A 27,102-nucleotide genomic window follows, 5' to 3' on the forward strand; every position below is an offset into this window, starting at 1 on the left:
GTTGGGCTGCCTCCAGGGAGCACCCAAAGGTGCTGGTGTTCTAGGAGAGCACAGCGTCTTTTTTGGTACCGGGTGCCCCATCTCCAGGGCTCTGGAGGAAGCGTGGTGAGATGCCACCCGGATGAGCAGGGTGGGGGAATGGGAGGTACTCAGGGCAGCAAGGAGGTAGCTCAGGTCAGGGTCTGATCCTGGGAAGAGGCTGAGTATCTCCACCTCCCTGCTTTGCTCCCAAAGGCTGTGGCAGCACTTACGCCCTGAAACATCCCGTTTCTGACCCTTCCATCCTGCTGTCTGTATCCAGCTGAGCTCGGCTGCATCTGCAGCTCCACAGTTCGGGGTTGGGGGAAGGTGGTCTGTGACACCCATCTACAGCAGTGACACGGCCACCCCTGTGGGACCCCGGGCTTCAGCACTGGCTTCGGGAGATGCCCTCCTGGCACGTGCAGTACAATGTCCTCGCTGTACCCGCAGTGTTGACAGTTTCCCTGCCGTGCCACTCGTGCAACAGTCCGTGGGTGCTGCCTGGCCAAAGTGATGTCACCTGTCCCAGCCTGTGTTTCTTCTCCCTCGTGCAGACGGACCTGTACTCAGGGGCCCTCTTTGTGCAAGTCTGCCTGGGCTGGGACCTTTACCTCTCCACCGTCCTGATGCTGGTGGTCACAGGGCTCTACACCATTGCGGGTAAGTTGCTCAGCATCTGCTGGCCTCAATCTTTCTTCTTTGGTTGAACCACACCACTTACACTCCTGCTTTTATTTCATTTATTTATTTATTTCTCCTGGAAGGCCCTTGGGGATTTATACTAATGGGGTTCATGCTCCCTGTCCTATCCAGCCAGTATCTGAGCATCCTTCTTGAGCCTTGGCTCAGGCAGTGACTCAGTGCATGACCTCTCCTTTGTCATTACAGTTATTCATTCGTAGTAACTCCTCCTCCATCACATAGTTAAATGCTTTCTTATGTATGTACCTATTTGTAACAGCAATAATCAGGGCTTCTGCAATTACAGGACTGTTACTACAGAATCTGCAGAGTCTGAGAGCTCTTTACCCAACTCATTTCCCTCCCACTTGCCCTGCCTGTGATGCAACTTGCTGCCTTCTCTCTGCAAAGCTTTTGGGAATACTTCTTGCTCATGTTTCCCTGTTGTGCGACCAGCTATTTTTGTGCAGGGTCTGTCCATATGGTCTTTTTGTGATCCATAGACCACAAGGGTTTGGAGCAGGAGTTGTGAATTGTGGGCTCCTGGCTTGCAGTCCCATGGGACTGTGTGTCTCTGCCAGATTTTGGTTATTATTTTGACTGGGATGTTCCTTTCGCTGGTGGGGCTAGTGCAGACACCAGGCAGTAAATTCTCCCTCGCTATCTTGTCCAAGCCATCAAAACGGGAAACAGTTTAAGTATATCCGAAACATGGGTGGATTTTGCAAGACTTGGGTTTTAAGCAAATCCCATCTTGGGGTTTTTTCCTGCCTACAAGGCTTGTTGTGAAGTAAGGCGTTTCAGCGTGAGCTCAGCAGAGGGTGTGATCACTGCGTCACCCTGATCCTGAGAACATCCCTCCAACTCCCAGTCATGGCCTGGGAGGGTACAGCCCTGAATTCCCAGGATATGAGTCGGTGACTTGAGTTGAAACTGGTTCAATTTTTGACCCATTTTCTCCAGCTCCGCTACTTTTTAATGCTTTTGTTCGTATGCTGAGTAACTGCTTTCTGGCTTGGTGAGCTGGGCCTGGGTTTGCAGCAGGTCTGGAGGGAGAGCTTGGGATGGAAAGGGAGAACTGCTGCTGGCTGGGTGGCCAAGGGGGACCCCATGAAGCATCAGCTGCTGGAAAAATAAAACTGTAGCGCTGGGAGGAGAGCTGAGGAGTATACGAAGGGGAGATCATGGTGTTAGGGAGAGGTGGGATGAATAATGAGATCAACAACCTGAATGTGGTCTGCTTGCATCCCAAGAGCTGGGGCTGGGGCTGGCTGGCACCTTCCTGACTGCGTGGGGACGTGGGGCTGCATCCCCCCACTCCTGCCATCCCTCAGCTCCCCCTTCCCATCCCACCTATGGGGGTGATGTCACCCCTTGACACCAGACCCACGGAGGAGCTGTTCCCCCTTCATGCTCCCCATCACCGCCGTGTCAGCAGGATGAGGCCGGTGACAGGCACGTCCCCGCAAGCACAGGCAGATTTACTGGGGTTCAGGACTGAGCTGAGCCTGAAGCTGGTGGCATTTCCAACGCTGTGCCTTGCTCTTGTGCAGGAGGGCTGGCAGCCGTCATCTACACCGATGCGCTGCAGACACTCATCATGGTCCTTGGAGCCATCGTGCTGGCGGTGAAAGGTAAGGGCTGGGACAACACAAACCCTCCTTCCAGGGGGACCTTCTCTCCCCACTCAGGCAGTCTCAGACATAAATAAAAAGACTCAGTCTGAGTAATTCAGTGGTCAAGATGCCCAGCAGGACTTTGGCTCATAGCAATTGCCTAAAGAAAGTCTATGGTCCCTGTGTCCTGTCTGCCACTGTACTTCCCCTACGTGTCATTCCTCTGGGTGAAGATGCCATGAAGCATCCCCCTGGCCCTCTGCCTGGGGCTGTCCCTAGCACCAGTGACCTTCCCGTGGTTACCACTCCTCCTTATGTTCGCCTTTAGTCCGTGAGCTCCAAGAGACTGATCAAGCGTTTGACAGCAAAGCAGTGTTTCCAGTTTTGCTCTAGGAAACTTGCAGTGAGGTCTTCAGACAGGATCCCACTGGATGGGGATGTGCGTGGCAGAAGGTGGTGTTGGTACAAGGCACCACTGCAGGGGATTGCCTGGATGCAGAGCATGGTGCTGTACCTTCCTCCCAGTTGGAGGAAACGTGGTTCATCCTGAGCACTCAGCACTGTTGTGTCTCTGTACATTTAGCTGCAGAGCACCCTTGTGAGGCTGGGAGCTTTCATCAGCCTTGTTCTGCTATCGGTGCTCTTGGCCCCGAGGAGTAGGAGGCAAAGAGTCAGGTCCCAGCTTCAAAGGCAGGTGTTTAACTACAGAGGATGGTTTCCAGAGGCACTCCTGAGATGATTTCCACCATCTCCTGGAGAAGCCTGCCTAGGTGGGCAGGTAGGAAAGGCTTTGACCCAGTGCTGCACAGGAGCTCTGCTGTGGAGGTGGGAGCAGCTCCAGACCTGCAGCCAGCCCGGTCCCACGGCTGCTCCCCTGTGCAAAGGCAGAACTTGCTCCTGGGCAAGGCCTGTATACAGCAAGATATATTTACAAAAAGCAAATGAAAGGACAGATACTTCCTGGAGAAGTGACAATAATACTAATTACCCCAGCAGAAGCAAGGAGCAGTGCCGGGCAGAGGAGCACGCTGCCTGTTGAAGCAGATCTGAGCGGTGGCCGCAGCCTTTGCGTTAGATGAGGTGCTTGGATGTGGCTGATCGTTGTCTGAAGCTGTAGTTGGCCATGGGGCTCTCTGAGGCTTGTGCCCGGTAAACTTGGCTGGGAGCAGCAATGCAGAGCCAGAATAGGAGGGCAGGTAGGCAAGGCCTGGAAAATCCCTTCTGGCGACTGCAGAGCCCAGATTTTTTGGCTTTGCCAACCTGCAAGCATGGCATGGTGTGTGCGGGGAGGTGAGGGTGCTTGGGGAGGGAGTGATCCAGGGGAGGCAAAAGACAAGCTGCTGGACATGCAGACCTGGAGGCTGGTGTGCTTTAAGGGTGCTCAGTTTTGACAAGTTCATCTAATAAAGGATATTCTCCATGTTTTAGCTTGTTTGTATCAGTAGCGATGCCAACGCTCATCTGCTAAGCTGGGACTGCTCCAGGTCTGCTCTGCCCGGGCCATCGCCTCCCCTGCTGCTGCTGAAGGGACAAAAAAATGTATCACTTGGCTCTGAGGTTGCATCTCCCCAGGGAGAGCAGGAGGGTTGGACAAATCCTCTCGGGTGTGACGCTGGGCAGAGCAGTCTTGAGTCTGACAACAAGCGGGTACAGACCAAGGGGTTGTAGACAAACGACTTTGCTTCCCAGAGAGCTCGGTGGCTGTTTCAGAGCGTGGTGGTGCTGGCGGTGGCTCTGCTGGGCTCTGGTATCACAGATAAGAGACCATGCCATCCTGCACCCGCTTGGCATTCACCGTGGGGATGTTAATCATGGCAGAGCCCGCGGGCTGTAGCCTGGCATCTGCAAGCCGAGTTCCTGCTGCCCTGAGGTTTTTGCCCCGCTCTTCCGTCTCGGCAGGTGTAGGTGTCGTGACTTGTCGGTGAACACGTTTGGGAAAGGAGCAGGCCTGCACCCCCGGGCGTGAATCTCTGCTTTCAGTGCTCACCCTCTGCCTCTGGAGAGCCTTTGTTGGTGCCCAACGCCCATGCAAAGCTTGGGAGTAGCCAGTGCCTGGATAAACCAAGCGCTGGAGTGGGGCCAGGGCTGCTTGTGCAAGAGCAGGAGTTTACAAACGCTGACTTCTCATGAAATATGGGAGGCTGGTTTGCAAAAGGGAGAGCACGGTGTATTGGGAAGGGAGAGGGCCATCCATGGCTGGAGGGTCTGACAGAACATGATGGGTGTCTTGGAAGCTGGGACTTGATGGTGGTCCCAGTGTCCAGCACCCAATGCCTGCAGGATTTGTTCTCGGTCTAAAGACAGCAGTGCTCATGGGCACAGCCCTGCAGGAGGGTGAGTGTGCAGGAGCACGTTCCCACCCCACGCTGCCATGTTGAGGGGGCCAAGCTGAGGGTCCAGACTGAGCCCATGGTGGGGGTGGAAGGGATGCAGGATGTGACAGCTGGACCAGGCAGAGGGAAATCCGAGGGATGCTCAGGAGTCTTGCTTTGAGTCTTCCCCTCCATGAGACCCATGGAGGTCCCAGAGCCTCTTCTCTTCTCCTGAACACCAGAAGCTGCTGTGGCTATGGGGGTGCCAACACCCCTCCCTGCTTATCTCCTTCACAGCTGCTGTGTGGGTGGCTGCAGAGTGTGGGGGGAGCAGAGCGGGTGCCTCCCATCCCTCCCTCCTCAGAAAACCGATGCCTCTGGCTCCAGAATTCTCCTGCTGGAGGTACCAGGGGAGCTGCAAGGAGTGTTCAGCCCCTGCGCCCCAGGAGCAGGGAGGTTGTGGGGGGCTGGAGCAGAGCCCAGGGCTGGTTGGCAGCTGCTGCCAGGGGCTGGCGGCTGTGGCGCAGGCAGGAGGATCGCCAAGCAGCTGCCAAGGGCTCGGAGGCTCACTTGCTAGGGCTTGTTCATGGCACGTACTCTCCTCAGCAGGGCTCAGACTAAGACCCAGACCTTGGATTCCATTTCCTAGGAAAAATGCATTGAAGAGGGTCTTTCTTTCTCTCTTTTTTTTTTTTTTTTTTTTTTTTTTTTTTTTACTGCTCTTGCTGGAGGTTTGGGGATGGAACCACACAGGGGCTGCTGGGGAAACACTCAGAGGGGTAGAAAATGTTTGGCTGGACACTTGTGCCAAGGCACCTTGAGCTGTAGTATATCAACTCAGAGGCTAACTTATCTTGCATTTTAATGGTCCTAGGTGAGTTTCCCCTGCTCTAGGACCGGGGAGCTTTAATAAACAGGTTGCTTTTACAGTACAAGGTCAAAAGAGATGGGTCCCTTGAGGAGTCTTTTTCCCAGAACATGGGTCACCCTCTGAAGGAAGGGTAGACTGTGATGGGACCTGCTGTGCAAAATATTAATAGAAGAGTCTCTTAAATAACTAAAATAAAACACAATCACGAATGAGCCCTCCCTCTCTGGGCAGCACTTCTGAGTTAATGAGTTGGTGAGCATTTTGCCAGCTGATCTCACAGGACACTGGGTTTTGCTCAACTCTAACCAGCCTCCCCCAATGATGCTTTCCAGCTTTTAATGAGATCGGAGGTTACCCCAACCTGGAAGAGGCCTATTTAAAAGCCGTGCCATCCAAGATTGTTCCCAACACTACCTGCCACCTGCCCAGAGCGGATGCAATGCACCTCTTCCGAGACCCGGTCTCTGGAGATCTGCCCTGGACCGGGATGACTTTCGGACTGTCTATCATGGCCACGTGGTATTGGTGCACTGACCAGGTAAATGTAAACAAGAATCCCCTGCCCCATGTAACACGGCGTTGCCTGGGGTCCAGGCCCGCTCTACTACCACTCTTGCCGTGGAAGTCCACCTGCACCAGCATCTAGTGGTCCTTCTGGCCGGTGGTCTCGGGGGGTTTCTTTTTGGAGTCAGTAGAAGCACCTGGGGATCCCGCAACCCTGTTCTTGAGGTGCTTGGACTGGGACAGTTTGGAGAGCGGGATGCCGAGGGGTGTCCTCATCTCCTCCGTTGTCTTCTGGCTTTCAGGCAGGGAGGTTAAGCGTTTGCTTGGTGAGAGGTGGCCGGGCTGTGTGGGCTTGCTGGGGCTGAAGGCTTTGCTCTGCCAGTAGGGCTGGCTGCCTGCAATGGTCTTTTTGGGCTCAGCTCCATCCCCTCTGTATTTGGTGGCCCCGGGAGGTTTCTCATGAGTCGGTGAGCAGGAGACCTCCTTGCCTTGTTCTCTGCCTGCGGGGTTCCTGGGTCGGTACCGGTAGATGTGTGTCCCCTGTTTGTTAAAGAGCAGAGAAAGAGATGAGCTACTCCTGTTGTAAGGATGCTGTTCACCTGCAAGGACACCGCTTCGTGTGTCTGTGCAGAGGACTTGGTCCTCATGGACAAATCCCTCTGCCACTTGGTGTGCTCCCTTGCCCAAATTCTTCTGAGACCAGTGGCAGCTCAAAACTGCCTCAAGTCAACCATTGCTGCTCCTCTGATTTCTTGCTCTGGTGATGCGCTGTCCTGCACATCCCAACATCTCAGCAGTCCCTTCCTGAGCAGCCCTGTGGCTGTCCTGAGCCAAGTCACTGCTGCCTGGAGATCCAGGACCAAGGATGCCAGTAGCATCTCAACACTATCTCTCCAGCAGCAGCCTGAACACCCGTTTTAATCACCTAAGTGCTTATTTCAGGCCCAAAGAGCATTCGGCCATCCAGACCCAACCTGTGGGATTAGGTGGCTACCAAGATTAGATGAAAGGACAGAGGGTTGGGAGAGGAGGTGGGATCAGGAGACAACAGTGAGCTGCAACACCACTGCGGGGGAGGCTCTGATTAGCTGGGTTGAGACACACATTTGGATTGGGTCTGAGTACCATTAATCTTAATTCTGGACTGGGTAAGGCCTTAACGCCTGGCTGTGGTCACCAGATATTTATCTTCCTCTTTGGGTGTGTCTGCACCGCAATCTGGAGGTGTGATTGCACCCTGTGCAGATGTACCCGGGCGAGATTGGATCTAGTGAGCGCAGGTGCTGATGGTGGGATGAGCCGAGGCTGGGAGGCTGCAGAGCTGGTGGCACCGACCTGCCCTGCCTCTGCTGTGACCCCTGCCACGCCACCAGGGCTGCATCTCCACTGTGCTGTTGGCATCATCTTGGTGTTCAGACATTTAGTCCCAATATCTCAATGGTCTCACTGGTCCTCAAGCAGACACCTTCTGCCTTGACCAGGAGGGCTGCATTAAAGCAGTTTAGCTTCAGTAATGCTAGATTGGTTTAACTACATTGCTCAAAATCAGTGCTAAGGCCTGAGATGCCTTCAGGTGGGAAGGACTAAGGGTGATTTAGCTGCTCTCCCTTAGAGGTCATCATGTGCCTGATGTGGTACACGTGGTGCCTGAGCTGGCTGCTGGTCCTGTGGCTCCTAACATGTTCTGGCTCTTGGGCAGAAGTTGAACCACGGCTTCCCCAAGCATCCACCCCAGGAACTGGCACCCCATCCCTCCTGCCCACCAGTAGCATGAGCCAGGAGTGGCTGAATCCTGATGGGTGCTGAGCACTTCTCTGTAAGCCTTTGGGGAGAGCCTGAGCTCTTTCAAAGTCAGAATTTCCTATAGATGTTGTCTATTTAAGGGAGACTGCCTCAACGCACAAGGGCTGGCTCTATCGTGGATGGACACAGCTTGGCCAGAGCTTTGAAGTGTGGTGGTTTGAGCTGTGTGGGTGGTGGAGCTGTGGTAGGAGGAGGCTGGACCTGGTGTCCATTTCATTGTGGGCATTCTCTGTGGAAGAGATTGAGATGGAATAGAAGGAGCAAGAGGGGAGAGGATGGTGGTGGGTAATGGTTGATACTGGCAGGAGGATGAGCTGCTGTGGTTGCACTGGGCTTTAGTGGTGTTAGGGCATAACACCAGCCCATTGCTGGTCTGGAGAGAAACCCAGCCCGTGGGTTGGGGACACATCTACACTGCTTTTGGGAGCTGTGTTTGGGCCCAATGCCCAGTGACTCTGGCCTCTGGAGATGCTTGGGATGCAGTTTGGCAAGGGGGAGGCTGATGTGGAATAGGAAGTGTTGGCGGCTGCTCAACCGTCCTGCCCGGCTCTCCCACAGGTCATCGTTCAGCGGTCGCTCTCTGCAAAGAGCCTTTGTCACGCCAAGGCCGGCTCCATCTTGGCCAGCTACCTGAAGATGCTGCCCTTGTTCGTTATCATCATGCCGGGGATGATCAGCAGGGTCCTGTACCCAGGTAAGGGCCCGGCCGTGCGGGCGCGGAGCTGGAGAGGTGGGTATTTTGCCTGTTGCTAAATGATGAATAGGAGTGGGGCTTGTCTGGAAACCTCTGCTCTGCACAGACCTGGGGGGTGTGCAGGAGGGAGAGGGACAGGAGAGGACCTGAGTGTCCTCAGCACTCTCCTTGTGCCCGCCGTGCATCACCCAATGCTACTGCACTCAACCGTGATGCCAGGTGTGAACAGGGCTGCATGTATTTAGGCAACACAACACTCCAGGGATAACCTGGGTGACGTCTCTTCTATGTGATGGAAAAAGTGATGTTTGCCCTCAGTGAGCCTCCATGTGTTTATAAGAAATCTGCACCCAGAATAAAAAATTTTGGTGGGGGGTTGATAGTGATTCTTTTCAGATTCAAGGTTTCTAGGGAGGTGATCAAGGGTTGCTTTGGTTTTTATGAACAGGAGAAACAATTCTCTGCACATTTCCATCAGCTGAGCGCTGGCTTTCCTAACCTGGTGGTGTGTTAATTATCTGCCTTTCAGCAAAGGGCCAGAACCAGTTATTGCAGGATCGCCAACGTATCTGGCCACTCTCAGCAAGGTGGCAACCAGGACCTGGGTCACAGAGCATGAAAGGGCTCAGTGCTCCTCACCCTGCATGGCTCTGCAGGACGCGAGGGGGTACTGATGTGTGAGGATTAAAACCCTGCTCTGAGCTCTGTGTCATGGGCTGGGAAGGGAGAAGCAAGTGGACTCTAGGCTGGTAAATTTAATTCCCTATAAATACAGATTAGATGTTCAGCTGAGGTAACCTCAGGTGGTTTCAGTGATTTTTTTTTTTTTTTTTTTTTTTTTTTTTTTTTGATTCAGCCCTGGGGGTTTGAATGCCCCAAAACCAGCTGGTGGGGAGCCTTGAGAATCCTTGGATGTGGTGCAAGAGGCTGCAGCACTTGGGTGGAAATAGGGGATTGACCCTGTGATCCCCCTGCCTGGATGGGGCGATGCTTCTGCCACGGCGGGGATGCTGGCGTTCACCCTGTGGGGTGACAAAGTCTGGCGTCACTTGTGGATCAGCCACAAAGCTGCTGACTGCAACGCTCACCCACAGAGGTTGCCGTCCCTGTTTCTCTGCTGTCTTGCTCTGCCTAATTATGTGTCCGAGCGCTTTTACTTTGATGCTAATCACCTTTGCAAGGAGCTAGAAAACAAGCCTGAGAAGGACACACCTGTGCGCACAGTCTGTCCCTGGCTGGGCATGATGCCACTGCTGATGGGCTCCGTCCCACAGCCCAATGCCACGGGATAATCTTTAATTCCTGAAAACCTTCCCTTTACCAGCCATTCCCATTGCACTCCCAGACACCAAACGCTGGCATAGCCACCACCTTCCCGACCAAGAGCACTTCTTGGATGACTCCTACCATCATCATATGTAGGGCGTTATTCTCCCATATGGGAAGTCTGATCTCAGCATCTAGGACGCGACACCAAAGCTGGGGATGACACCACGCCTTGGCAGAGCTGGCTGGGTCACCTCCAGGTTTGCAACCTTTTGTAGGGTGGAGAAACACAGGGAAGTTTATAGCAAAAGTCCTACCTGCGTGGCACTGCTGGGGTAGGAGCTGTTGCCATCCAGGATGGTGCGGGGCAGCACACACCTAATCTCCACGGCGTTGCTCCTCCTCTTTGTCATGTCCTCCATGTGGACATGCTTCAGGGATGGGAGGCTCCCCAGCGGACTGAGGAAGGTGCCTCGGCTGATGTGGGGGTCACTGAGTTTCCTCTGGATGGGAAGGATATCCCCGTTGTGGGTGACATCTGAGTTGGTTCGCCGGAGCGGCCCGTAGCGATCCCTCACCTCGAAGTACTCGTCTGAGATGGAGGAAGCGTTGGAGCGGCGGTAGCTGTGATCAGCAGAGCTGCTGGAGTAGCTCTCCTGGTCACTGAGAGTGATATACTCCTCCTCCTCCTCCTCCTCTTCTCCCAGCCCATTGTGGGCACAGGGAGGCCCTTTGTCCTCCTGTGGCCCTGGCACTGGCTGGTCTGGCTGGAGATGGCAGGTCTCCACTGAAGCTCCATTGGGCTTCTCCTCTGGTTCTGGCTTTGCACCCGCATGGTTGGCTGGCGGTGGTTGTGGGTCACCCTCTGGGGCAGTGCTGCTGTCACAGGGCACAATGACTTTGGTCACAAGGACGCCAACAGGGATGGTCCTTGGCTTTGGAACTGGGGGCTTAATGTCCTCCAGTATCTCCTCCGGTGGCTTCAAGCGATGGCCCAATGGCGAAGCAGCAAACGTTCCTGCTTGCTTCGTTGTCCAGCTGGCACCTTTGATGGGGCAGGCAGCAGGGACTGCAGGATCTGTGGGGATCTGTGGGGTCTGTCTTTGACAGGGGGACACCAGATGTGGCTCTTGGTCTGAGTTTTTCTTTGTCTCCATCTCCCTGTTCTTCAGCATCTGCCGGTGCTGGGCACTGGCCTGGGAGACGTCGCAGACTTTGATGCGGTTCATCTGTGAGAGCTTCACATTCTTTATCTTGGGGTCAATAATGTTGATGTAGCCCAAGACTTCGCTCCCAGGCTCAGGGTCAGGCTCAACCCAGGTGGGCAAATAGTCAAACATGTTGGCTTTTTCCAGATTGAGGAGGCCAGGGTGGATGAGCAGGGAGAGGTCTGCCACGTCGCCGTGCCTGTCGCCTGCCTGGCCCTCAGGCAGGGCTTTGCCTTTGTTGTCTGTCTTCTGGTTTTTGTCTTGATTCTCGGACGAAGTCTTGCTGATCTGGTCGGCGCTCTTGGCCTTCACCAGGGCGTATTTAGGGTTTATCAGCTTCTTCACCACGGCATTGGCAGGGGTCACCGGCACAACGGAAGGCAGCGTTACAGGCTCGGGTTCTGGCTCTTCACCCATGGAGATGGACTTGAGGCTCACTCCCTTGGACATGAGGTAAAGCTCCTGGAACTGCTTGTCAAATGCCTCCACCACTTGACCTGAGAGGACTGTGATGACGTTTCGGTCTGTTCTTGCTGCCGACCAGGTGAAGCTGGAACAGAAGCATGTTGGAAACATTCTGAGTGGTTGCTGGTAAATAACACACCTCTCCCCAATCCTAGATTTCCCTGGAGGATTGATGGTGCTATCAGGGGCATGATCTCACTGTAAACATTAATAATAATGAGATTGAAGAAATAGCGCTCATGCCAAGTCAGAATGAAGGGCTGAAGTATTGAACACACTGGAACATGAAGTAAAAATAAAAAGTATTTGCTGTGGGCCAGTTAATTTTTCACTTCAGTGTTGGCTGCTTTTCCTTTCTCAGTGTGGGTTAGTTAAGAAAAGCGACTCATAAATGGATGTGTTTTTTGTTGTGGCCAGAAAGTGGGAAATGGACAAATTGGAAGATACTTCAGGTACGAAATGTTTAACTGGAAAAGCTGAGATCATGAGAGCTAGGACTGGCTGCAGTTCGGTGCTTTTGTCCTTCTTTGTGCTCATCCCATCCACTGGTGTGTCCCACCACCTCTGAGAAAGGAGGGGAGTCCTAGACCTGGCTGTGGGGTGGTGGAGACCCTTTGGGTCCCACTACAAATTTCAGACTGGCCTTGCAAAAACATCCCCCAGTTTAGGAGGAGAGGAGCAAGTCCGGCATGGGGTCCTGGGGCCATGCTGGGCACATGGGTCTGCATCAGTCCTTTGACCAACGCCTCCATGAGGTGGGCAAGAGGAGATGCCACTGATTACCTGTAGGATCCACACATGGCCCGGTCCCCATCCACAAACATGAACTTCTGGGCCAAAGCCCCTTTGAACTTGGTGGCTGAGCGTGTGAAAAACTCTGTCCCCCCTGTGCTCCGGACTCGCAGATTCTGTAAAACAAAGGTAGAGGCGTGAGCAGGAGCAGAAGCAAAGGGCTGGTCTTCAGAGCATCGTTCACCTGTCCATCGATGCCCCTGTAGATGCTTCTCAGCCTCTCCGAGGAGTGGGAAATGCTCTTCATGGCCAACTCAGAGGAGGCCACAGTGATGGGAAGATAAATTAACTTGCCTGAGGCCACACAGCAAACCATCAAATTGCCTTCAAGAATTTCCTGCTTTGCCCATGTGTCAGGCAGTGTTTTCTACCTCTTGAACTCAGCGCCGCACGCATCCGTGGGTGAGCAGCGTGTGATAGAGCTGCCAAACGCTTTCCATCTCCTGCAATCTATGCAAATACCACCATGGGAGAGGTGATTCTTCACCTCCTCCTCAGCGGGACACATACAAAGGGTTTTAGGGGGAGGTGGTGACCCCAGGACAGCAGATGTGGACCTGACGGCAGTGGACTTGGCTTCTACCAGACTCCCTGCTTGCTGTGCTCCGAAATCTGAGCATCTAGCCCTGTTTAGTGGGTGGGTGGGGGAAAAAAGACAGTGGAGCAACATCTTTTCACCCCTGGGAATGAAACCCAGGGACGTGGGCCAAAAGGGCAGGTCCCTGTGGAGGTGGCTGGGGAGGGGGTTGTCCTCCCCCCAGGGAACCTGGGCACAGAGGGGCCGCCCTGACTCTGAGAAAATGTTTATCTTCAGTCTGGCTCATGGCTCCATGTGTCTCCATGGAGGGCACCAGCACATTTTTGCAGCTGAGTAGATAGCATCTTTCACTGCAAATGGTCCCTTGGGTGTGGAGAAAATATTTTCTTATGAAAGCATCTGCATTCCTGTTCCTGCTGGGATGTTGGTAACGCCATTGCTAAAGGCACCGTGTCGTCACTAGGTCATGACCTCCATGGTTGGTTTTTTTTTTGTGCTGTGATTTTTTTAATTTTTTTTTTTTTTTTTTTAAATGCACCAAAAGTATTTGTCTTCCCCACCTCCAGCATTCCTCACCTGCTCCCCCGGGGTCTCCTCTCTCCCTGTAGACCATGACCCGGCACAGCCCTAAACCCCAATGCAAGCTGAGATTAGGCACCTCTGGTTTCCAACTCGTGTGCTCCTGGCGGGAGGGATGGTGATTTAATGTTGTTTTTAGCATGATGCAAAAGCAAAGGCTTTCCTGACTGGGTTTCCAGGGAAGTTTTACACACTGAGTGGAGAAATTTGGGGTTGGGTTGGGTTTGGTTTTTTGTGCATTTGATTTTTATTTTTTTTCTATCTTTCTCCTTTTTGCCTGGTGTGTCTGGGGTAAACCAGTGCTGAGCACCCCAGTGTCTGGCAGTGGGTGGCACTGGAGGTGCTGGGGGCAAGTAGGTTGTGGTGTCAATTCCCATCCCTGTCCCATGTTGTCCCTACACATGGGGCTGCCAGGAGAGGCAGTGCCCAGGGTGCACTTGTACCCAAGGCTGAGCCGTGGCCAGCCTGGACGTCCCTGGCTCTCAGCTCTCCCAGACCTTCGATCTCTCCTGCTCAGAGCTGGACCTTTGCGCAAAGGCAGAAAGCAGCTGTTTTTTTGGGTAACGCCCAGGGGAACAAAGCTCCCCAGAAGCTAAGTGCCGGTTACCTTTCCCTTCCTCCTCACTCCCGGCGCATTGCTGCTGTTAAGTAAGATCTGTTTATTTAATCTCTCCCAAGACGAGCGCACAGCAAGCGAGCACCCAGTGCCATGGCCGGCTGCCGAGCCTGGGACGGGCTGAATCACTCCTCATTGCTCAACGAAGCGACCGCCTTGCCCAAGCTGGTTTGCTAATTGTGAAGCGCGGAAGGCGCCGAGATAACAACATACGTTTCGTTAGCATCTCCTGCCTTACGAAGCAGCTCCCAGACACTGCCCTGGTTTCCTCGCGGCCTCCTGCCCTGCTGCATCCCATGCCAGCAAATTGGCTGCAATATGTGGCAAATCCCAACTTCTAGACGTTTGCCGAGCTCTGCAGATGTTCTCCTGCTTTTCCAGTCTTGCCACCGGCGTTGCTAATGCATTAAAACACCGGCGTGCGTCAGCTCTGGCTTTTCTGGTCTTGGAGCAGCAGCAGTCTGCAGGATACCAGACTCTCCGGGGAGTTTGGACGTGGGTAAAAGCTCAGCTGAGTCTGCCTTAATTGTTGTGAGCAGCAATTAAGCAGGGTCAGCAGGCTTGGTGGCTGGGGAAGGTGTGAGGCTCGGCTGGCTGGTGTTTTCAGCTCCCCAGGGTGGAGGTGCCTGAGCCCCCGCTGTGTCCCAGCCCCGCTCCAGCCCGATGTGAGGGTGTTGTGGCTCCTACGTGTTCCTGCTCAGCTCACCCTCACTGTAAGCAAATTTGGCGAGCTTGCCTGGGCACGGGCCTCCCCGCCAGCCATTTGGCAGCCAGTGAGCGCAGCCGGGTGACGTCAGGCGCAGAAACATCACTTTTCTGCCAAGCAACAGGCGAGGCCGAGCGACTCGCAGCCGGCAGGTGAAGTACAGTCGGGAGAGCGGTGTCTGCAAGCCCTGAAGTGAAACTCCTGGGCTGTGCTGCTGTGTTTGCATCCAGTGCCTGTGTTGGGAATGTTGTGCCCAGCAGAGAGCCAGTCCTGTGGCTGGGGCGAGGGTCCTTACTCCCGAGGCTAATATAACCCCCCACCCTATCCTCTGCCCCTTCATCTTCCTCTGCCTTTGCACGAGCACCCTGCCAGGCAATTTTTCTCTGCCACTCCCCACACGCACAGGGATGTGGAAGGGGTTTGGGACACTTTGGGCTGGAGACTGAGCCCCCGCGCTGCCAGGCATCCCCTCTGCTGCTTTATCTTCCTTCATTTCAAACAGGATTTGTGCACAGGAACAGTATCATGTGCAGCTGCCAGCACCTCCAGGGCCCGGTGAACACAGCATGTGCAGGCAGATCGGTCCCGCTGGTGTGCTGCCCAGTGAGGGCATCCTTGGCAGCTGCTGGGGCCGCAGGCAGTGTGGGTGCCTCCCTGCTCTGCTCCCGGCCCCATGCTGGGGCGGAGGCTCCGGAAAAGGGGAAAATCGAGTTTTTTAATTCCAGCCTCTGATTTGAGGGAAAGCCCGAAAGCGAGAGAACCGGCTGGTGGTTGCTCCTGCCAGTCCTACCCCTGGGGCAGGAGCAGGCATGGGGCTGGCGACATCGTGGATCCGGCCCTGGCAGCGCATCTGCCTCTTGCACCTTCCCTCCTGCTGACTTGTTCACCTGGAGCTGAGCAGGCAGCTTTGCCCTGGGCTTTGCAGTTCTCTGAGTTATGCCCACCCTTTGAGGCTGCAGCTCTCTGAACACCCCTCTGCCCCAAAGCCAGCTCTGGTTGGGTACCAGCAGCCCCCCAGCCTTTCTGCATCCAGCTTTGCTGGGGGAAAATCCACATCCCCCATCTCTCATCTGTTTCCCTCCATCCTGCTGCTCCTGGATTTGGGCATCACCTTCAGCTTTGGCTACAGGGAAAATGGACTAAACTCCGCTATCACTGCCCAGAGTTTGGGTGCTGTGATCCCCTCAGGATAGGAGGGAGCAGGGCTGATAGCTCTGATGGTCTCCCTGTGTTGGAGGAGGTTACTCGGCCCCAGACCCTTCAGGCCATCCTTACCTTCAGGTGTCCCGCGTGCATCTGGGCTCGCTCACACATCTGAAGGAAGTGCTTCACGTTGGTCTCGTCCAAAATTATGTAGACTCCCACTTTTCTCTTGAAACCTGCATCCAGGAGGTCCTTGAAGATGTCTACATCAGTGAACATGTCCATGACCACTGCGATGACCTGGAGGGAGGAGAAGAGAGATGAGTCTCGGTGACAACCCCAAGATATAACCACCGCATGTTTTTGTAAGAGCTGAAGCACACCTCTCTCCCTCAGAGGTTGGGATTTGGTGTGGGGGAGCCCAGGCTCCCTGCCCCAGCTCCAGACAGCCTGAGGGTGGAAAACAGGAACCCCCAGTCCCATTCCTTTGCTGTCACTAGGGGAGGTTTGGTCTCCAGTGGTGGCCTGTAGCATAATATACTTGTGAAAAATTGATTTCTGAGGGTGAACCTAACTTGCTTGCCTTTAACAAGCTCCACAAATTTCAGAGTCCAGTTTCTGGCTGAGAAGTTCGGTGTCCCTTTGCTACCAGCACTGCCTGCGGCCCCATCGTGGGGAGCACCAGAAGGGGAAACCTGTGATGTGATGATGTGTCTGAGGACACGTTGCATGGGGTGGTTGCTGTCTCTGGTGTTATCATGCGTGCTTGTGTGGAGAGAAATGGTGTAAAAGCCAGCTAAAAGTGACTCTAAGTTTGGTAGAAAGTATTTGGATATTCCTGAGGTGCATTTGGGAGCTGAAATGCCTTTTAATACCTTTTAAAAAACAGGCCTGGTTGCGAGCTGATGAAGTTACTTAAAAGCAGCCAGGAGTTTGCAGCTCCCAGCGCCTGTGACCAGCTGCTGTTCCAAGTCCAGGCTGCTGCTAGCAGCGATGTGGTTGGGTTCAAGGTCAGCTCCCCACTGCGAGGCCAAAGCAGAGCACCCGGGCCAGGCGCTGTTTCTGTCAGCGGGGCTGCTGACGTCTGTCTCTTGGTCTTGCTGCCCAGTCCTTGGGTAGCTGGGAGCCTGCTGGGTGCTCAGGGTGCTGCTCCTGCTGCGCACCATCCCTTCACTATCCGAAAGCGGAGCAGAGCTGGGATGGCAGTGCCAGTGCCCTGCACAGTGACAGGGTTTGTCACACGGCAGTGTCACTGCTCTATGCAATGGTGCCTTTGTACCCAGGGCATTTGCTGCCCTGGCAGGGAGCGGGTAAGATCTGTGTGTGATAGGAAGATGGATCTGTGCTGCGTCCAGCTGTGCTGGGATGGCTGCCTGAGCATCGAAGTTCACTCCACACCCGTGGATTTTGCCTTCATGGAGATGGAATCACCCATGACACAATGGTGAGCTGCAGCAGGGGACATGTGCAGGCAAAGGCGCTGGAGACAGCTGCCTGCAGCCCAGCTGAGCAGCTCAGTGCAAACCCTGGGGTAGCAGCCCTGCACCCGTGCCTGCCTCCCCTCATCCCACACGGGGTGGCAACAGCCACGCAGGAAAGCAGCGTGTCATCGGGGTGCTGGCATGTCATCGTCCCATGCTTGGAAGCCCATCAGTTCTCCCTCTCTGTGGTTGTTCCTGGAAGGCACCATGGGTCAGGGGGAGATGGGTGCTCTCATCTCCTCACCCTTCCAACCCTCTGTTGGCCACAGCACATGGCCGAGCCAGGGAGGGACACCAGCATGGGAGCACGCACGCCGTGGGGTGACACAGTGAGACACTGGGATGCTCCTCCCTCAAGAAGAAAGGGATCAGGATCGTGCCTGGTGCTTGCACACTCAGGCACGTCCAAGTCCAGGGCTCTCAAAGCACCCAAGCTGCCTTGCAATTAGTTTTGTGCCACAGGAGGTGGAGAGCTCTAATTAAGAAGAGGATCATGCATTATGACACTGCTGGTTCTTCCCTTCCTTCTCTGCAGGCGATGGGGCAAGGAGCGAGGCTGCGTAGGGAGCCCCAGCCCACGCCCTCTCCAGTGCTGCCCTGACCCCCCAACACCCACCACACACGAGCGTTTTGGGAGGTGACAGTGAGCTGAGCGAGAGGGGACTTGATTTTAACTGAATTCCCATTTACCTCCCACCCTGAGAGCCTCTCAACAGGCTTTGTCATGAAAGGATGAATCCTCACTCCCTTGTGCACCCGCTCGTGTGTTTTGCATGTCCACATTGTCCCAGTGGGGAAACTGAGGCAGAGAACCAGATGCCCACTTTGCATGGGCTGCCCAGCGAGGGCTGCAATTGTCTCGCCAATGATGTAAAGTGGGACAGGTTCAAAGCTACTCCTAAAGCTCAGGGCTTGGCTTTTCCAGTTACAGCAAGTAATGGGGGAGGAGCTGTGCTGTCTGCTGCGAGCCCTGGGTGAGGGGCACCTGAGCTGGGGCAGCGTCTCCTTAGTTGAGGAGGTGGGTTTGGTGGCAGAGGCTTTGCTCCCATCTCTGACACTGATGCTCCCAGTGGCCGTGGTCACGTCACTTTGCCTGTGCACCACGTTTTCTCTGGGGGACGTTGAGGTCTTACAAAATGGGGGGATGAGAATAGTATTTGCCTTCATTTCGGGAGGAAGAGGCAGTCCTGGCATTCCCCAGGCCTTGGCTCACTGCTATGGCTCTGAAGAAGAAGCTTTGCAGGAGTGCAGGCAGGGCAGGGTGACACCCCCCATCCCAAGCACTGCTCACATGGGGATGGCGAACAGGTAGCACATTGCAGGCAGTTGCCCTGGGGGCAGCTGGCTCAGGCAGCAGGGAGCCAGCCTGGCTCTCACCCGTTTGCCCACATTTTCAACCCGATTCCTCCTGCTCAGCTGGTGCATCCTGTCACCACTCAGCACTTCTGCTTCCCTCCCCGCCACATCTTGCCTGAAGGACAGGCTTGGCCTCGGTTTGTCACTGGGATCTCATGCCAGCGTGCCAGTGTGCTGCCCTGGCACAAAACGGGCGGGAGAGCGAGGGCAGCGCTGGCAGCGCTCCCGGTGCGGTGACTGCCCAGGGACCCGCAGCGGTGACGGCTGCGCTGCCTGCGCTTGAGCCTCAGCTGGGACCGGTTGGGTCTGTGCCAAACCCAGGTACAGGGTTTAATCTGCAAAGAATCTTCTTGGGGTCCCAGGAGCTGCCAAGATCCACTGGACATGGCCGATGTGCAGGGGCTGGGTCCCAACACCCCGAGGAGTGGTGAGTATCGCGTCCCCTTGGACGCTGGGCAGATGGTGTTGGGATCTTTCTGAACGGCTTAGATGTACACATAAACTGCAGGATCATGTTTTATAGAGGAAATTACGGCTCTTTATTAGCTCACTCTGAATCATCAGATAATGACTTTTGGGGCACACCACGTGGGCATTTAATAAATTAGGCAGGCACCAAGGCACAATTAGAGGAAGCATGTTGGGATGAGGGAGAGGTGGGACAAGTAACATTAATAATTGCTCTCCCCTGTGGACCCTTTCATCCAGGAATGGCAGAAGGTTTTGTAAACAGTAATTAATAGGGCCTCCCAACCTTTGCTGGAAGTTGCTTAGGGCAATTATATCACCACAATCCCAGCCTGGAACCTCAAGTGCAGAGAGGAGGTCAGACTCACTGCTGTCTCTGGTGGCTTTTGGCCAAGGTCCGTGTTTTCAGCCTCCCTCTGGTTTCAGGTAAGACAGAGCCAAAATCTAGAGAAGAAGTCTTCCTCCCTATCCATCTTGTGAGCTTTGCAGCCTGAGGGGATACACATCAAGAGAGAGATGGCTGTGCCAGGGCTGGACCTGGTGAAGGTCTCCAGGGTGAAGCCCAGCAGTGCACCACGTGTCTGACCACCTCCGTTCACTGGCCACAAAAATGGGGATTTGCTGGGAGAACAAGAATGTGGCTGCAGGATCATGCCTCTCTTCTCTCCCATTTATTCCCAGAAAGAGGAAGGGATCATTTGCATCCCCTGCTCCGGCTCGCCTGGGTTTGCCTCTCTGCAGAGCAAAGCAGAAGCTCTGAACTCAGCAGTGTTTGGCCTTGTTCCTGCAAGCAAGTAGGTTCATCTGCACCATCAAAGGGGCCTCACATCTCATCTCTTGGCTTTCTTGCCCCAGCTCTGAGCTGCCGTGAGCCTTCCCAGCGTCAGCATCGCTCACGCAGGCTCTGAACTTTCCTCAGCCAGGCTCAGGTGAACTTTGCTCTTCTGGCCACGAGATAAGAAGCCACATGGTGATGTTTGGTGTTTGGCATCTGACAGCGCGTCGGACCAAGCGTCTCTGAACATGGCTGGAGCAAGGGTCAGCCTCTGCGATGTGATACTGAAGCTCTCCCAAGCTCCTGCTCCATCGCAGGTGGAAGAAGAGCACTGCCATTGCCCGGAAGGATGGGACAATTTGGCAGGAATCTCTGCAGGGTGGCCTTAAGGACGCGCATGAAGGACAGGGCACGTGGCCAGCCTACGTCACATCTGATGGGGTGGCAGCCAGCCTGTCCCTCTGTCCACTCTTGGCTTCCTCAGCCAAACCCTTTCACTTCCAAGCTGCCATGGAGACTTTAAGCCTTGGCTGAAATCTCTGGGTGCAGAAGAGGTTGGTGTAGCCCAGTGTCCCCACCCGTAGGAGCACCCACACCAGCGGTCACCTGGGCTCAGCCGCGGGAAGCGGGTTCAGCTGCAGTAACTATGGTCCTCACATACAGGGTGAGAGACCTTCTCAGACCCCATAACTCCCACCATCCCCAGACCCCTCAGACTGCAGGTTTGAAGCACACGCCCATCTCTATGTTTCCTGGGGTGCCATAAGCTCCAAGCAGGCTCCTGCATGTCACCAGTGGTGTCACCATGTCTCATCCCAACCACGAAGGACCACCTGAACCAGGAGACAGAGCCCAGCCCTGCTCATGGGGCATCAGTGTACCGGTGACAAGCAAAGCAGCATCAACCACAGCCACATCTCTGTGGTTTGGAGAGTCTCCAAGGAGAGGTGGGGACGGTGCAGGCAGCGGGGCCTGGCAGCTGCTTGACTCAACTGCCTGGCTCTGCTGAGCAGGAGGGTGGTAAGATGACTCAGGAGATGCCGTTTGTGTGGGGGCAGGCGGGAAGCGGTGAGTAGGCAAAGCCAGGCAGGAGCTGCAAGCCCGTGTCAGAGGCAGCCGGAAAGACCCGAAGATGAGACATTATTCGTTGTGGGGGAGTTCTCCCATTCTCTGTCTCATGGGACTTCAGCCCTCCCTTCCCTTTGCCATCACTGCAAAGCCCTTCAGTGGGGAAAACATTGCAGGTAGGGACAGATGACCTCAACTTTTGCAAGGTGACAGTAGCCAGGGATGGCTCCCGTCTGCAGCGGGACAGCCCCAATCCCCCACATCAGCCGTCCCCATGAGCCGGCTGCCTCGGATGCGTTGGGAGATCAGTTTTCCTGCCTGAGCTGGGGCTCTTTGTGCTCAGACCCCCGGCCCTCTGGTCCTTGAGAGGCTCCGATGGATGAGTGCCACCAGGCTTCCCTCTCTCCTGCCAGGATCTGTGAACCCCAGCACAGTCCCTGGCCTTGGCATGGGGGTCTCTGGAGCCAGGTGGACCTGATCCATCCTAGCCTGTCTCTCCCTGCTCCATAGCCACCCTGGCAGGGTCTCCTCATTTTCCTGCTGGAGCATCCCCAGGGTTGGGGTGCTCCTCCCTTGGGGCTGGATTTCTCAAGGGAGCAGATGCACAGAGCTCAAATGGCTTCAAAGCACCACAAAACTAGCAGGTACTGACCCCTCCTGCTCTTCCCAGCTGAGACTGGGTTACTGGGAAATACCAGCAACCTCTGCCCACCACCGCTGGCCTTCAATGCATGCCATCATCTCCCTCCTTCCCTGGTCCTTCTGCCCATGATACCAGCCTGACCCCATTGCTTGTGCACCTCAGCTCCCTGCTCCTTGGTTTGATGCCACAGGGAGGACAAATCTCAACCCAGATTCCCTTGGCATCACCCTTGTCCTGCACATCAGCTCATTGTTTTCCTCTTACAGCCAGGATGAGGCCAGCTTGGAGCACTGCAGCAATCTCAGGCCAAACCTGACCCTCATATACATCAGCATCAGACCAGTGGCTTTGGCTTCTTTGCCCCAGGGCTGAGTTTGGCTCCTCCAGTTCCTGCGTGTTGCCACATGCAGTCACACAAGGCTCTGGCGATAATGATTGTGGGGTTCCTGGGACTACAGGCTCGCAGCTGAGAAGCAACTCAACCCATTTTTCTCTCTGGTGGTTTTCCCCACAGCCCCACAGGGACCCCGGGATTAACAATGATGCCGTATGGATCATGGGAAGGATCCACTTCCAGGGAGTGTTGGACCAGCCTAACACCATCTTCAGCAAAACCTGATCCTCAAATAGTGGTCAAATCAAATGAACATGGAAAAAACCGAACACTTGACCCCGATGCCTTTGTTTGGGCAGAGCTCCCCACAAGACCGGGATTACCTGGCTGAGCAGGACTTTAGAATCCGTCCTTGGCAGGACAGCCCGAGGCAAATCCTGCCCCGTCCCCGCGGCGCACCTCACCTTCTGAGCCTGGCAGATCATCTTCCGCACCACCTCCTTGATGTGCGCTTGGCCCTCGATGGGCGGCTGCATGTAGACCGTGGCGCGGGTGACCCCACGGTAGGCGATGGTCTCGGGCCAGCCGAGGTCCAGCTGGGGGATGGAGCGGTCAGACCTCTGGGGCCAGTATTCCAGGGAGGGGGCCACGTCCTGCTCATCCCCTTGGCTGTTGTGATCGCCTTCACTCTCCCCCGCGCTGCTGCCGTGGCGTGGGATGTACTCAGAGCCAGGGTCGTACGTCTCCAGTGTGTCCAGGATCTTCTTTAGCTCCAGCTCAGAGAGGAAGTCCCTGATGTTCTCCTTTTTCAGGACCTCATAGAAGGCATCGGGGCCGCGGGAGGCCAGTGCCTCCAGGGCCAGGCGTTGCTCCTCGCTGTAGAAGAACTCAGGCTTGGACTCGCTGGACCTCCAGTTGACGTGGCTGTCATCCAGGCACTGCACCTGGGAGAAAGCCATAGTGACCACGCACACCGGTGCTCCGAAGGGAGCTCTGTACACCCAGCGAGCGCTGGATGTCGGCAATAAATAAGGAATTAATTATTTCCCAGTCTTTACACGATTTGCTTTGCTTCACCCTCCTTGGTTCAATGTGCAGCTGGGGAAACACGCCGCTCCCTTCTCCGCCAGCTCCTGCCTCGCCAGAGTTTTTCTCCGCCAGGGGAGGATTGGGTTTCTTGCTTGCTCCTGGCTCTGTGCAGCGAGAGGGCTCCGGGCAAGGAAAACTTGGAGCTTCCCACGGCCGGGGTTGTGCGACAGGGCAGAGGCGGCCCCGGGCGTACGTGCACGGTCGGGAAGGTTCTCTACCTCCGGGTCCACGCTCTTCTCATCCTCCGCTCGTTTAAGACAATGATAATACCAGATAAAATGAAAAGTGGGAAACAAACGAGCAAAATACCCGTCTTAATAAAGGCAGAGAAAAGCGGGATTTCTCAGCCCAAACGCTGCCCGTTGTTATCGTTCCTGGAGAAGTGGGTCAGCGGTGGGTTTCGCGGCAGCGAGCGTCTCCGTCGGCCGCTTCTGCATCGCCCTGGTCGATTATTTCAGGCTCCTGCCAGCGCACAGTGCCGGGGCCAGACAGGTAACAGCAAGAAGTGAAAAGAGGAAAAGCAAAAGAGTGATTCATCACTCCGCCCTGCCCCACCTGCAGTCACATGCTGCCTTCACACATTCCCGGCCCTGCCCGCACATTAACTCTTTCGGCTGATGCTGCCCTCACACCTCTGGCCCCAGAGCCCCCCAGCACCCTGCAGGTGCGAGAGGTTGGTGGGCGGCTGGGGAGGGTTTGGGGTGTTTGTCTTTAAAAAAGCAAATGGATCTCCCCTGAAATCTCTCTTCTCCCGCTGTGCCAGCTGCTAAGTCCATATTTTGCAGGAAAGCAGCACTGCCTCGTGGTTAACCCCTCCTGTGCCGAGGGCAAGGACCCCTGGACTAGTGCGGGAGCTCGGGGCCCAGGTGGGTCCCAGGGTGCAGCACCAGGTCAGAGCTGCCATAATGGTTCACAGCTGCACCACACGGGGTTTAGACTGGACATTAGGGGTTTAGACTGGACATTAGGAAGCATTTCTTTACTGAGAGGGTGTTCAAACATGGAACAGGCTTCCTAGAGAGGTGATCAATGCCCTAAGCCTGTTAGTGTTTAAGAGGCATTTGGACAATCTCCTTAATACCACATCTTAACTTTTGGTTAGCCCTGAAGTGGCTAGGCTGTTGGACTAGAGGGCCCTTCCAACTGAATTCTATTCTATTCTATTCTATTCCATTCCATTCCATTCCATTCCATTCCATTCCATTCCATTCCATTCCCTCCTCTGCTTTGGCACAAGGTTTGCAGCATGGACACAGTCAGGGCACTAAGACATTGCTGTGGCAGATTGCATTAGTAACTGGGAGATGGGCAGAAAAAACATCCTGGATTCATCAGTTGGTGCTCAGAAGCCAGAAACATGGAGCTTTATCCTTGGAAACTCAAATGAAGATGAATTTCAAGAATTGGGGTCAGATTCTTGCACCGATGGAAAAAAAAAAAAAAAAAAAAAAAAAAAAACATCTGGATTCACAGCCGTGTAAATGAGAGCCCCGCTTGAGTCAGACTCCCAAGGCGAAGCCGCCAGTCTGCCCGGGTGCTCGGCCATCAAAGCGCTTCTTTCTGCAGACACAGTGGCCATGAAGCTTCCCAGCTGCCCCGTCCCTGGCCGGGGCTCACGGCACAGCGAAGCGCCAAGCCCAGGAAGGATTTGGAAGAAAAGACGAATCAGAAATGTACAGAAAGGGGATAAACTCCAGCGGGGTTTTCTCAAAGCGTGACTGTGGCTGAGCTGATACCACTCAGCTTTAAGTTACAGTAACAGGCTGCTTAGGTGAACCACTGGCTTTTCTCCCCTTGCATTGGAGTAAAAGGGTTTATGCGAGTGCATAGTAAAGGCTGGCAAAATCACACCCCCTGCCCATCCTCTGGTGTGAAATCATGCGTCAGGTTGTGCCCAGCCCTGGTCTGTTGTGTTCAGGAGGTGGCAGTGGGGCCTGGGGAGAACACAGGGATGCAATGGCTGTGTGTTGGGATCAGAATACGGTGAGGAACGAAGTGTTCGGTGTTTCAGATGGAGCTGATGAATTTATGGAAAGGCTGTGCTGACTCCACAGGGTTTTCTCAGTGGTTGGATGTCACTCCCACACCGTGGCCTGGGCAGTGAGGGGTGCAGCAGAGACAAAACCAGGTATTTTAGGTGAAATCCCAGCCCTGCTGAGCAAGCAGTGGTGGCCACTTGCTGATAGAGTTACATCTGGGACATGACAGAACCCAGCACCCAGCCAGCACCCATGGGGGAGCTCCGGGACCTCATCCCCAGTTGTTGTCCCCCCCCTTGGGTGGCCCAGCCCTGGCAGGTCGGGAGATGCCCCAGATTGGGGCTGGTGCTTTGAGTGTGGGTGTTTATGGCGTGGCTGGAGCGTGCTGCGGTTGTACCCACCTCAGCTGCCGACGGCTGCCCCAGCTCTGTTTTTATTGTGCGAGGAGATTTATGGGCTCTTTAGCGGGGTGTGTGAGCTTATGATTTATTACACAGTGGCATAAACGTGGCATCCTGTCCGTCCTGCCATGTGCTGGCTCCTACGCTGTGCTGGCAGAGGGGGGGAATGGGACCACAGAGCCCCACGCCTGCACCATCACCTGAGCCCCAGGGGACTGGGGACAGGGGACCCCATCGTCTTCATCCCACATGGCAAATTCAGCTCCTGAATTGTGGGCAGCCCTGACACGGGGAAAAAGCCAGCAGCTCCTTTGTAATCCCCTGCCTGTTGGCAGCAACAGGTCGCTGTGGCTGAGCAGGTCGGTCCCCGCCATCGCGGATGTCCCCGCTCAGCCGCCCCAGGCTGACCCAGCCGGACAAGCAGCACCTGGTGCAGACATGGCCTCACTGCTACAGCCGGCACCGGGGCCGGCTCCTCCCGACTGCGGATGGAAGCATTAATTACAAGCTCCTAATTAATTTCCCATCTTTAGGAGAGGGCCTAATGACAAAGCAAGGCAGCAGGGTATGACGCTGGGCTCTGCTCCCAGCTCAGGGGCTCTGGCTGCCCCGTTGGGCTTGGCTCCAGCTTCCCGCACACTCACGGGTCCCACCGAGGGGTTCGGTGGCAGAGCTGAGCCTTGGGGTGGGTGTTTTGGCTGGGCCATAACACCCAGACGCTGCTTTGCCCTCTGGAGCATCTTCCACCTGCCAGCAGCCAGCTATTTGCATGGAGCCGTGCAGAACATGGTGTTTTAGAGAGGAGGAAACTGAGGCACGGAGCGGTGATGGCAGCTTTACTCACAGTTGCTGGAGGACAGAGTCACCGGAGCCCTGGCACTGACTCTAATGTTGGGTAAAGGCGTCCCAGGCTGGGCTTTTTTAGCAACCTTGGGATGTGCTGAGCATTGCCTGTGGTCTGCTGCCTGCACCCTGTGTCGCGCTCCCATCGCACCCCACATCGCACCCCGCGCTCCTTTACTGAGAGCCCTGGGGTGTTACCAGCTGGTGTTTACCTCCCCCAGCAGCTGCTACTGGGGGGCCGAGGGCTGCACCCCACTTTGGCGGGGGTCACCACGCAGGAGGACCGAGATGATGCTCCCAGCCATGTGCAGGGATCACCCCTGCTACTCCCCATGCTCCTCGGCAGGAGGATGCAGACCGGAGAGGCAGGCAGCCCATCCATATTTATGCCTGACATTAATTTCCATCCATTTCAATATTTTATGAGCTTAACAATAAAAAAAGGGGTTCAGCTCTCATTGAGACACAGAAATAATTGGGCGTTGACGGTCCTGGCGAGCAGCCACACGCGTCCCAGGGAGCTGCTGGGTGCTGCCCATGCGGAGGTAATTGCCGCAACGGTGCATGAACCCGCCTGGCCCCGTGCACGGGGACGGGCAGCGCCTGCCCGTGGGGCTCTGCCGCCTCCGGCTGTCGCCCCGGGTGCAGGGGTCCCGCCCTGGCTCTGGAGGTCCCACCCCGGGGTGGCTGTCACTGGCTTTAATGTGGGGAGGGCTTGGCGGGGGCAGCGCTGACTGGAGCTGGGCTGGGTGCGAGGCGGCGGGAGGTGGGGGTGATGCTGCTGGGCTGGATCCTGCTGGGGTTGAGACTGACTCGGGGGGGAAAGGGGCTGGGGGGAGGCAGAGGCGGG

General features: G+C 55.3%; 1 protein-coding gene across 1 annotated transcript in view; it reads left to right on the forward strand.

The window, feature by feature from the left end:
• The window catches only part of SLC5A10 (solute carrier family 5 member 10), a 38,841-nt gene that overhangs the window by 8,303 nt on the left and 3,436 nt on the right, over positions 1–27,102 (forward strand). The window contains exons 6-10 of the mRNA XM_026859193.1: positions 576–681; positions 2,256–2,336; positions 5,834–6,039; positions 8,367–8,502; positions 11,255–11,429. Of these exons, the coding sequence (XP_026714994.1) occupies positions 576–681; positions 2,256–2,336; positions 5,834–6,039; positions 8,367–8,502; positions 11,255–11,429 (704 nt within the window). The remainder of the gene's footprint in view (positions 1–575; positions 682–2,255; positions 2,337–5,833; positions 6,040–8,366; positions 8,503–11,254; positions 11,430–27,102) is intronic.

The sequence above is a fragment of the Athene cunicularia genome (assembly GCF_003259725.1).
Source record: "Athene cunicularia isolate RWA chromosome 14 unlocalized genomic scaffold, athCun1 chr14_part1, whole genome shotgun sequence".
In the NCBI taxonomy this organism is placed as follows: domain Eukaryota; kingdom Metazoa; phylum Chordata; class Aves; order Strigiformes; family Strigidae; genus Athene; species Athene cunicularia.